The sequence below is a fragment of the Phalacrocorax aristotelis genome, chromosome 4 (genome assembly GCF_949628215.1).
Source record: "Phalacrocorax aristotelis chromosome 4, bGulAri2.1, whole genome shotgun sequence".
NCBI lineage: Eukaryota > Metazoa > Chordata > Aves > Suliformes > Phalacrocoracidae > Phalacrocorax > Phalacrocorax aristotelis.
The window spans coordinates 65815243-65827396 of NC_134279.1; the positions used below are offsets into that span (position 1 = coordinate 65815243).

The following is a 12154-nucleotide window of genomic DNA, read 5'->3' on the forward strand; positions in this document are numbered from 1 at the left end:
ATACTCTGAACCAAGTTCCCACAACACACTAAGATGCCTTGTCGTGTCTAAGGTTAAGCATCTAGACACAAAACAAAGATTGTGCCTACTCGACTTCCAGTTCAATTTTCCCATCGCCCAGTGACCTAGGTAACACTTCGAGCAATAAAGAATAAATTTAATTTCTCCAGCATTTTGTGAGGATTAGGAACAATTGTTGGCCTGCAATGACTTTTTATCCTTGGATTCTTTCTCTTCCAGAGCATTCCCCCAGTTCTAAAAGAAAATTCTGATGGTTTAAGACACAGAACAAACAGAACTTTAAATTAGGCTTTTTTCAATCAATTGGAACTGTTGGAGGGGAAGCAATCAACCTTTCTTTGGACTCTTCTCAGCTATTCAGTTACTTTAGGCTTTAATCTTCCACTCGCAGAAGAAACCTACCATCATAAGGACAAGCCTCTATACTTTTCACATTTTCCCTTAGCCTGATTTATTCCTCTTTTCTATTCTTTTTTTAATCAAGATGACATGGCTGCACTTAAATGTCCACTCTGTGCAAGCCAAGAGTTACAGATGTCCTCTTTATAACATTTCACACCATGTTTCTGCACCACATAATAATGGCATTTCCTCCGACATGCCTTTTTACTTTTCATTACTTCCTTCACTGAGATTCAGTTTCCTACTTAACTCCTGCCTAAAAGGTTTCCTGTATCACAGTTTACCAAAGCTTTCAAGGTTAACCCTCCAGGAACAGCGCATGGACTGATTTAGACAGGACATGAATATGGTTACAGGTGACTCAAAACCAGTTACTTTTATTTTCCTATTAAAAAGCAATTATCCCAGTTCTCTGCTTTGTCCACTATCACATCAACAAAAACACAGAGGATAAATATTTATGCTTGGGGCCAAACAGGTCAAGGTAACAAAGCCATAATAGCTGAAGTACATCTCTCAGTTACTCTGAATAGCACCATATTATTTTAAAAGTGCTATGACTCAAGTTATTAATATGATGCCTGTTTTCACATTAGACATTTAAATATCAACTCCTAATAGCATAAAAGATTTTGAATGCCTACAGATTAAGAGATTCTAAAACAAAGGGCAGGAAGAGTAATGCAGTGAAGTCTGAAGTCCAGTAATTGCTCACAGTGACAATACGTTTTAGTCCCCCCCACCCCTGACTGCATTTCAAAAGTTCATTCTGGTTCCACCATCACTTTCACTCAGCTAAATCGAAGACTGAATGTTTGCTGTTGCTAGGATATAACTACTGCAAGTTGTACACCAAACGCATATATATAATTCTTGTTTCTGTGCTCAAAAAATAAATCACCTGATGAATTGTACAAGTCTTTGCAGCACTTGCAAAACTTCTAAGAAGTCACCTTGCCTTCTCTAACGGGACATAAGCAAGGCTCATGTCTGAAGCAAAGCTGCAGCGGTATTTTTGGTTTACTTGCTACATTGTAAAGGACAATCGAGTTTTCCAGTTTGAAACATAATAGCAGAGAATGGCAACTGAAGGTAGAAGCAAGTGATGGTGGGACAAGAGAAAAGACGCACGTGCAAGCCAAGTTGCATAAAGTATTTGAGCTCCTAATTCATTTTTCTCTCTGGATCAAAAAACGAGCAGGTGACAGAACCAACAACCAGGCTTTATAATGTCTTACAAAAGTTTCTCTCCTCGATCTTCCATACAAGCAATGAATGCCAGAGGCAAGGTAGTACAAGCCTAGCACAGAGGCAACATGGTTTTAGTTACTTTAGTTTCTTCTTACAGGTAATGAACTGCAACGACCATTTTAATACTATTTATCTATGGATTGTATTTATATAAAAATAAAATTCACAGAACTGACAGCAGACTTGCTGCATAGACGACCAAATTCACACCAAAAACATCCTAGACTGAGGCAGTAAGACCTTGTATTACTAACAATGCACTGACATAGCAAAGCTATGATAATGGTGCATGCACACTGCAAAAGAGTAGTAATTACTCTGATATATTAAATTAGGGATTTTTTTTTAGTTACTAGCTTACAATACCACAAAGCCATACATGTGTACTCATTTTATATGTATACTTTATACAGTTGCTCTTCATTAATGATTTTGATAATACTTATTTTCTAAGAACTACAGCCACTGTTCAAAAGTGATGCTAATTAAATAATGCTGGTGGTAAAAAAAAACTAGTATTAGAATTGGTATGTTCTTACCAACTTTTCTGTTTATGATCCTATTACTTGTTTAGCTAAAACAATTTAAACATTGAACTAAATCACTGTGGTAGAAAAACACAAGAAGTCATAACACTGGCAGGATGGAAACAATGTATTTGTTTCTATTTGACTCTAAAAGGTTAAGACTATCATACCAAAAAAAAAAAGGAATAATTAAGTTTCCTTGTACACAGGCTGCTAGATGCCCCGTAACAATTTATAAACATTCAAATGAATGAAAAACCAACACACTTTCTCAGGAAAGATCTAGCAACAAGGTGGCTTCACAATTCATGTTCCAATAAATCTTTAGCTGCTGCACATCCAGCCCACTCCTGCAGCAAGGTGCAGCACACTGTAAACACTACTGTGGCACATACAACAGTGGAAACCCACCCAGTTACTCTCATCCAACAGCAGATCCACTTGCAAAAGGAGAAGGGTTCACCAGTATTGCCTTTTGAAAAGGGGAAACTCATTCTTGTTCCTCATTGGATTTTTAACATCCACAGCCACCTGTTTGCAGTTGGAGTAAGAATTCAGAGGCTTTCGGACAATGAGCATTTTTCTAATAAGCAATTTCTCTGGAGTTGTTAAAACGAATTCAGACTGACGATAAATATCTTCCCTACAAAATCATTACTATAGTCTCACTTGCCATGATTACTGTTAAAAGGGATATGACAAAACCCTAAATTAAACCTCAAATGCAGCTACCTAAACAGCAAGACCAGCACGTATGATATTTTCAAAGTTGCTGTTTTGCTGTTTCAGCACCTTACACACACCTTTTTTTTTTTTATTCCTGTCTGATGGGTTGGGTTTGGTTTTTTTTTTCCTTGGTAAAGGCAAAAAACAACCACCACCCAGCAAATGGGTATAAACGCAAATGATGCGAATCACCGGTTCTCCTGCAGCAGCTAGAAAACCAGACCTGAGAGCCGCCTGGAGAACTTTCCTGCTCTTTGCGTCAGCTGCCCGTAGCCTTCCCCACGCAGGGAGCGGGCAGCGGCGCTCGGGGTAGCAGGCTGGATGAGTAATGATGTCAGCCCGACCGGACAACGGTAACCCTGGCAACTGTAACCTGCAATTCCTGCCTAACCATTGTAGGATTTATTGTGGCAGGGGCCAAAGAGGCCAAGAGTAAAATGAAGCAGAGAACTATGGTGTCTGACACATCTAGTACCACACACTTTAATCATAGCTGGCAGAAATTAATTCAGGAGGAATTTTTGCAATGGCCCCCCCATGCAGTTTGTTTTTTTGTTGTTGCTGCTGCTGTTCTAGCCCAAGATTTTTTTTTAGGGTTTTTTGATGTTTAGTATTTTTTCCTTTAATTATTAGCTATTTTGAATTTTTTAAAGTGACTAACACATCTCAGAACTGTTTATTAATCAGACTATATTAAGATTTTTTTTCCTTTAGAGAAGAAACATCTCATTCACAACATGTATCTTCTCAAGTACATACATTAGAAGGAAAACGTATCTAATATCAGACCACATCTACCAGAAACATTGTTTTTTCAAAGCCAATATTGCCCGACTTATACAGCAAATATTATTAAGGAAACTTAACCTCATTCCAAGCACAAGAAATTTAAATCAAAAGGGACAAGCTTCATGCATGGAATTCAAAAACCTTTACATGCCACTGATTAATAAAGGTATCTTATAAAACTGAATTTTCAAACAGCTTTGGGTCCAGCACTTTGTATCCTGCAGCAAAGGGCAATCAATGAACTGTGATCTAACCAGCCAAAGTAAGCAGTCAAAATTTATTTGCCTCAGATAAGCACTCACTAGGCTGCAGGAGTTCTCTGTACTAAGGTACCATGGCCAATGCTACACAAGTTAGTGTGAGTGGGCACACAGGTCACCGAAAACAACACATCCCCTTCTTGCCAGAAAAATACTTGCTGAACAAAGACTTACATTACCCCAGAGAATTTACAACAGCACCTTTATTTTAACAGTATTGGATCAAAACAGAGGTTCGTGTACATTTTGCTTTGAAAGATACCTTGCAAGGTAAGATTAGTATACCCTACAGCACTACTCATACTATTTTTAGCATTAACTACTTCCTATTGAAATATTTATGTCAAAACACCTTTGCAGATAACTCTTAATGGGAAAATCAGTTTCTGCTTTGACTAAAATTATCCATTTTAACTAGTTCCAGGAGATTTCTTGGAACGCTAATAGATCTGAAAGTAACCTGAAAACTAATTCTTTTAACTACCTTTGAAAATCAACTGTCTTTAGACACAGAAAATAATGCACTGTCTCTTTTAAATTCTCACCCTATAGCTTTCCTTTACTTACACTTCCCATCTGTCAACAAGTGCTTGTAATTTTATTACACTGTCCTGTAGTTTATGCAGAGTTGGTATTATTTTACAGAGTTCTGTTAATGGACTGGATAAATGGTAATGCTATTTAAACTAGTCTCCTGCTCCAGCAAACACAGCTGCAACTGTACTACTATTTCTAGGCAAACATCTTGACCTGAACACGCAGTGCTCTCTCAACCCGTCCAAAGAGAAATTGGAGCAGACAGCAAAGGGAAAGCATAGCTGGCCGCTGGCGGCAACCAACTGTGTCTAATCATAATTCATATAGAGTGTACCCTCTTTCTTTTATATTGCATTTAGGCTACACAACAAGCATATGTGCTTCTTCACCTGGCATCTCATTTACAGGCAAGGGTCAAATGGTAATTATTATTCACAGAAGCTCAATAGTATGTTGAAAACTCGCAGTACACACACTGTTTGATTAGCTGTTAAATGCCAAAAATAAATACTAAAACCAAAGCATATTATGCATTTTATGGATCATGTTTAGAGAACTTTCATTGTCCTTAGAAACATATTTATTTGGATGTAAATACATAAGCATATACAGTGATACACGTAAAAACCCAAGTCATTTTATACTTTTCCTAGTGATCAAGCTACATATAATCTGAAAACTGAAAAGAACTAGCATCAATCCCTTTGCTGGCTGACATTTTTGTAATTACAAATTTAGTGTTAAGCAACTGTAGATCTTCAGTATCACTCATTTTCTTTTAAACATGAATACATTGTAACCAGACATTCACTTTCATGGTCTGATCAACAATAACCCTTAGGCAGAGGAAATTTAATACTGTGAAGCCAGTGATCTCTTACTTTCCACCATATACGCTATGAGCAGTTGTGTGCTTTATGTCAAAGGACATTATGGATTTAAGACTAGCATCTATCACATATACAATTTTGAATTAAAATATATTCAAATATGTTTTGCCTGAAGTGTGCACCCATTTTTTGCCTGCGAATTATGGCTCATTTCTATTTTAGATTAATTTAGAGAACAACCATTACACTATAGGTGAAACAATAAAATGATCATAAATCCCTTTCATTTTCTTTCCTGATGGAAGTAATATCTTTATCATGGCTGATGGAAATTATAAAAGAGACTCAATTGTTAATATATAAACACACATATGAATACATTATAATATTATAGCAGAGTAAAATATTTTTGTTTGTGAGAACAAAAGCCTTCAGGAGCTTTCTGGCCTAGTAATTTAACAACTCATTGCATCTACAGGGAAGTTCTGGAAACAAAGCATACATCCAAAGCAAAGCAAAGAAACAAAAATACACAGAACTAAATGTTTATGCTAATAATAGAGTCATTTTCAGTTTACCATTTCATATTACTATGGGGGGGAAGAACTATTATTTCACAATATTAAAACAGAAACCAACTCCTAATAAAGTTTCATTATACCATTTGCTCTCAAGAATATTTCCATATACTAAAGTGGAAAAAAAAAAATCAGAGGAACCCCACCTTCCTCCATCTTCACTTTCTTTTTCCCCAAGCACACAAGGGGTGAAACTCAAAATCAGCAATTTCAACAACAGAAATTTCACATGAAGTCTAAAGAAATGTGTCAGAAATGTTGTATCCCTTTCATACCACATACTGTAACTTAAAGGTACCTCAAAATTTATTTTGTTACAATAACTGATCACATAAATACAGAAATCAGTATCTAAATTTCATTCCACTTACTGCAGCAGAAGAAAATGGATTCTTAGAAGGGCAATGGCTCAAAACATTGATTTAAAAATATTGCCAAGAGTAAAACATTATCAAACCAAAGAATACAATCAAACCAAAAACTCATTACCCAATTTAATATAGTTTTTATTTAAGGTAAAACATTTGATAGTTTTGTTCTTCTCAGAGTTTAAACTGATATCTTTGTTTTCTTTGTGAGGGGACGCTGGAGAGACTTCTCCACAGACCTACCATTTGCCAGCGCTGTGATTTTTCTGGTCAAGTGCGTAGAGCCACAGAAACAGAACATCACAAAACCAAAGTGCTTGTACAGTGCTGTATCTCTGGGTCAATCTCCACAGGCATTTTTTTTAATTTCTTTTAACACAGAAACCAGAAAACAAACAGGGAAAAGGAAAGCCAAAGTACTCCTTCTGCAAAACTTCATTACGTACATGGGAATGGATGAAACAACATTTTGTCTCATACAATTACTAGTACCTAACCTAGATTTAAAAAAAAATCTTGCAAAGTAGTCAAAGAAAGTACTCAGCTTAAACAAAACATCAACGTTCCTAGATGCATTTTAGTCCTGTTTGAGGCAAAAGGAAAAAACCTAATGCAATACAGAACAACAGACCAATCCCAAATTTTCCAGTAAAATAGTTATTGGGTCGTGCCTACTTACAGCCTGTATAACTTCGGTGTTCCCAGAAAGAGCAGTTCAGAAAGCAACTGGAGGTTATTTCTGTTTAGGCGCCTTTAGAAAGAAAAAGAAAAAGTTGTGTTAAATTACAAGTGCTAGAGCAATGCAATGCAACTACTTTGAGCAGGCATCCCAGGGCTGTAACAAGCTGATTTTAAAGACCAGAAAGGCTACGCAATGCTGGTCCATTAGCGGAGACATGGTCCAACAGTAAATTTACCATGGACTAATTACATTTTCTGGTTTCCCCAACAGACCATATTACCTATTTTATGAAAGATTTTGAATCTCTCTAGTGTGAATCAATCATTAAGTCAGGACTCTATCCTGCATAAACAACCAGAAAACTAAAAATACAAAATCAGCAGTGTAACTTCAATTCCCCACCAACTCTGTGTTCCTCTTTGTATAATGAAGCAGATAGACGTTTTGTGACCACGAAAAGGTTCAAGGGAACATGTATCAAATGCATACACTTAGTTAAGTAATAAGATAATATATCTAAAGATCCATATAACCTACTTAAAAAAAAAGCAAAGGAAGCTGTTACAGAAACCCTCATCAAATAAAAGTCAGAAAAATCAAAAAGTCCCAGCTTATATCTGGTATTATGGGCATGGGGTGGTTTGCATAGGTTTCTTTATATAGCTGTAAAGATACACCAAAAGGAAGTTAAATTAAAAAGAAATAAAACCACAAACAGTTGTATATAAAACAGTACAGAAGAAATACTGCAGCTGGAATTTGGAAGGTACCCACTTGTTTATGAGGTTTCTTACTGAACATGCTGACCAGGGTCAAAACTGCTTAGTTTGATGTGACAAGTTCAAACCCCACCGTATTATAGCCATAGGCAGCAGAATAACCACTAGCCAAGACAAATATATTCCACCTTCATGATCTTTTTCTAAACATACAATGCAGATTATTCTTTCTAATGTGTACATGTGACAGCCCTGGAGCATAGTCACACCAGTCAAGAATTCAAGCTCAAAACAGGTTTTTGGTTGGTTTTATGCAAGACACTACACACACCACCTGCCATTCAAGCAAAGCAACATACTGAAAAAACTGTTTTGTCCCACCAGCCTCAGAGGTCCCAGTTTGCAATGCACGGTACTTATCAATACAGTAATTCAAGGCATTCCTGGACAGCAGACTGCATGGTATTTTCTGATTTTTATTTTATCCTTACAGCGGTTACGTTACATACATCAATAGACCGCTACCAAGACATTCTACAAGATGAAAAAAAGGTACTGGACAGCACTTTTGCGAAATTAAGAATTTTAAAGCTTAAGAATTTCTTGTTTGTTAGTCTTAGGGCTGAAATCAAACAATTAAGCCTGTTTAGCCACTCAGGGCTCATTTTTCATAAACACTGTTCCATGTAAAGGTCTTTCCAATTTAAAGGTTTTTTCCATAAATTTTCATATACACACTCAAGATCCAGTTTTACACAGCTCCATGGTCTAGTTCACTTAGTTATTACTCCCTTAAAGTTCAGTGTGACTCCTGAGGAGAGCAAAAATATCTGAGAAATATTCTTACATACCTACAGGTTTGCTCCCACATTTCAAACAATAAGCAAGCAGTCAGCTTGTTGAGACCTAGATATCCATAATTCTCCACTTTTAGTGTCGGGTTCCTTTTTGTTAGTCAAGCACCAGAAATCCTAATTTTTTTAAGCAGAAGAAATTTAAATCACACATTTAGAAGATTAAAAGAACATTCAGAGTGAAAGAAAGATCCTGAAAAGGAAGGACTGCAGTACTGGCATAAATGACATGAGTGAAGATGCAGTTTAATAAGAAATGCAAAAAATGTTTAATCCAGCAACAACAAAAAAATCTGAACTGTGATCTTGCAAGCCATATTTCCAAATCAGTAGAAGGAAAGTTTTCAATAGAAAAAGAAAATAGAGCTATAAAGAAGTTAATGACTAGGAGAAGACTTCTGATTTGAACATTGCTTAAGAAGAAAACCTACATAAAAACAAGAAAGTGATATATGTTTTAGTGTTTGTGGATCTCCTGGTTCAAAATAAGGTCATTTAAAAAAATATGGTCTTACATTTAGTAAATTTATGTATAAAAGTATATACTAAGACCACAAAACTGAAGCAGTAGGAAGAAAATTGCTTCAAAGTAAGCATTACATTTGTGATCAGAAAAGAACATGAAAATGGAATTCTTAGACACTGAACCTGAACAAACGGTTAAATAAAAAGATAAAAAGTCATTTACCCCTTGTCTTTCCTAAATAGATAGTTCAGACTTAAACCTCTAAGTCTATGATTACAGATCAAAAAGTACATGGGAAAACATGCAGAGTGAAGACTTCAGGAAGATAGTCTCTAATCAGAAGCTATTCAGAACAAAAGTTTCTGTTGATATTTTGAGAACTCTATTAGCTTCAGATACTAGACAATAATGGCAAGCTGTAACTGAAGAGGCAATGAAATCACTCAGCATCTGTATTTTTGTAGAAGTTCTGTATAATACAAAAAAGGCACTATAGTACAATGACATAATGTTAGCTGATGATAAGGTTCTTCAGGCAGGCTACCTTTCACAAAATGCAACAACAGTCTTAAAAGCACACACTTAGCATCACTTTAGGATACTCCACAGGCAAAATACTTGTGCTAGTACATAATGTTCTAGACAAGCGGTTAATACCTCAGATCAGGATTTTCTGCTATTACCTGTAGTTCTCGTGACCCACACAGCTGAGTATACTGTTAACATACTTATGCATGTGCTGCTGTACAGACTTTAAAACCTAAGTTATAGACAATAAATCAAGTTTATTACTTAACCTAACAATAAATAGCATGACCCTCATGACTCCACAGTTTCTACCAAGTGAGCTTGGCACAGAATTAGTGCTTCAACCTACATTTTTGCTTTGCCTTTCACAAAATTAAAACATTTTTTTTCTTTGAGCAATAAGTAAATTGAGGAAATACACAAGTTAAATAAATTACTGATCTTTAATGAATCCTGTATTTTGTAGCTTCTACTTTGAATAATTTCATCCCACTCTTTGGAGTTTTTTAGAACTAAGCTTTCTCTACCAAAAATCCAACCATTCCTTATCGCCTGTGCCTAAGAATATCAAACAACCCATTATTGCCTTCATGAAAGTTATTGAAATGTGTCCTTTATCATACTTCAGAAAGAAGCTTCAGCTACTCTTTGCATCTAACAAATTAAAACAGATGCTTTCAAAGGGGTCGATTTGCTGTTCTTAAGTTTCCTGCAAGGAGATTTTATGAACTGGACTTCATTGAAATGAATTTTTCAAAACTATAATAGATAGCTCTGTTTTAAAAAAAAACAACCACTATGAATTCACACATAAGTGAGTGTGAAAAAGGATGCAGGGCAAATCTTGAATACAGAGACTAGTATCACAGTACACAACATCTTCCAATTCAACAGTCACCATGAAGCGTTTTCAAGCTCTGAGACAGAGCCACACAAGGAGTCCAGAAAACACATTCCTATTTTAAAATGGTTCATTTTAACCATAAGATCATAAGATACATGGTTGTCCAATATTTCCACTTTTTCAGGTGACCTCATGCTTAATATTGTCTGAAATAGCAATATCTACCCAGAACACACAGACAATGGAACAAGAGTGAGACATGCATGACCCCCTTTCTCCCTGGAGCTGAAACCTGAGGTAAGCACAGATGGATCACAGAATCCATGACTATGGATCGCAAAGAACTACAGCTCCTGCAGAGTAAAAACACCCAGAAAAACTCCACCACGTTTTCTTTCAATGTGTGTTGGCAGAGACCACAATGCAGCTAGCTAGCAGGCAACGTTTCCCCTGGGACAACGCGAGATGAGAAATTCCACTTGCATCAACTGAACTGCTCTCCCAGAACTGGCATGAAGTTCAAGGTGAAGCACTAAAGAAGCAGTGATGAGATATTCCCTGCTGCTACCGTTCAGCTTCCCAACTGAGCTGGAAAAATTTATGTTTCTCAAGCAAAGGCAGAGAGCTCAGAAGAGATCAAGTGTTACTGGTGTAAGCAACGAAGTATACTGGAGAATCTCTTCTAACATTGCAATACCTTCGACTGTAAAGTCCCTTGGTAGTGGCCAGAAATAAACGGATGAGGGTCTAACACCTTATAATTCTTCCAACTTAACAAAACTGAGGCACAGTTGCAATTAAAATATATATAACTTCTTTTTCTGTTATTGAATGCATCTTAAGGAAGAGATTAGGCAAATTGACAGACTAGCACAGCTAAACTTCTGAGCTCTTCATGATGAATTCAAGCAAAGCCTACATACTACCTAAAGTACACAAAGTATTTTAAATACTTCAACTTAAAGCTCCCAGAGCTCAGTCTTCTAAACACAGTAAAGAAAAGAACCTTCAAAGTGAATTGATGGAAGAAGTACACAGAAGGATTGATTTAAGGACAAAGAAGGAAAATCTTTGACAGATGGACAGGCGAAAACACTCTTTTAAAGAAAGCTCAATACCAATAGGCAGATAAAAAGTAGGTACAGACAGCAATAGGTTGCACTGTGAAGCAGATAACAGCAAGGTAAGCAAAACATTGGCTTGATTTGAGTTACTGGTTCTAGATAACAGGCTAGCTTTGCAGAAATGGGTGCGTATCTGGGTTTTCACTTGTCTTCTGCATGCAGCCAGAGGGTATGTAGAGGATGACAGAGGTAGAGGTAGAATAAACTGTGGGGAGGGCACATTTCACTCCCAGTGACATGTATCCTAACTTGCTGAAGTCTGGCCATGCCACCAATCCATTCTGATGTCTCTCTCAAGCGTTCATGCCACAGTAACTGTGATCATGATGTGTATCAACCATGCATGGGGGAGGAAGGGAGAAAAACCTAAATCTTAATTACACTGTCTGCAATGTAATCATCTGCAATTGCTATAATTCACGCGCAGGTCTGTATTTGTTTCCCAGACTTGTTATAACCTTCACTGTAACTTGCTTCTGATCCCACTGTAATCAACCACATAGAGCCAGAGAAGCTGTATGAGACTGCACAGCCTTTCTGGGCAACTGAGTTGTTCCAGGGCTTGACTGTCTCACAGCGAAGAAGTTTTGCTCTTATATCCAGTCATAACCTCTCATTTCAATTTATGCTTGTTGTTTCACCAGAGGG

The 12154-nt window shown here is 36.7% G+C and overlaps 1 protein-coding gene across 4 annotated transcripts in view; it reads right to left on the reverse strand.

Annotated features, from left to right (window-relative positions):
- The window catches only part of SLIT2 (slit guidance ligand 2), a 277299-nt gene that overhangs the window by 248245 nt on the left and 16900 nt on the right, over window positions 1-12154 (reverse strand). For all 4 annotated transcript variants that reach the window (XM_075091765.1, XM_075091766.1, XM_075091767.1 and 1 more), the window contains exon 4: window positions 6969-7040. In XM_075091765.1, coding sequence (XP_074947866.1) covers window positions 6969-7040 — 72 coding nt within the window. The remainder of the gene's footprint in view (window positions 1-6968; window positions 7041-12154) is intronic.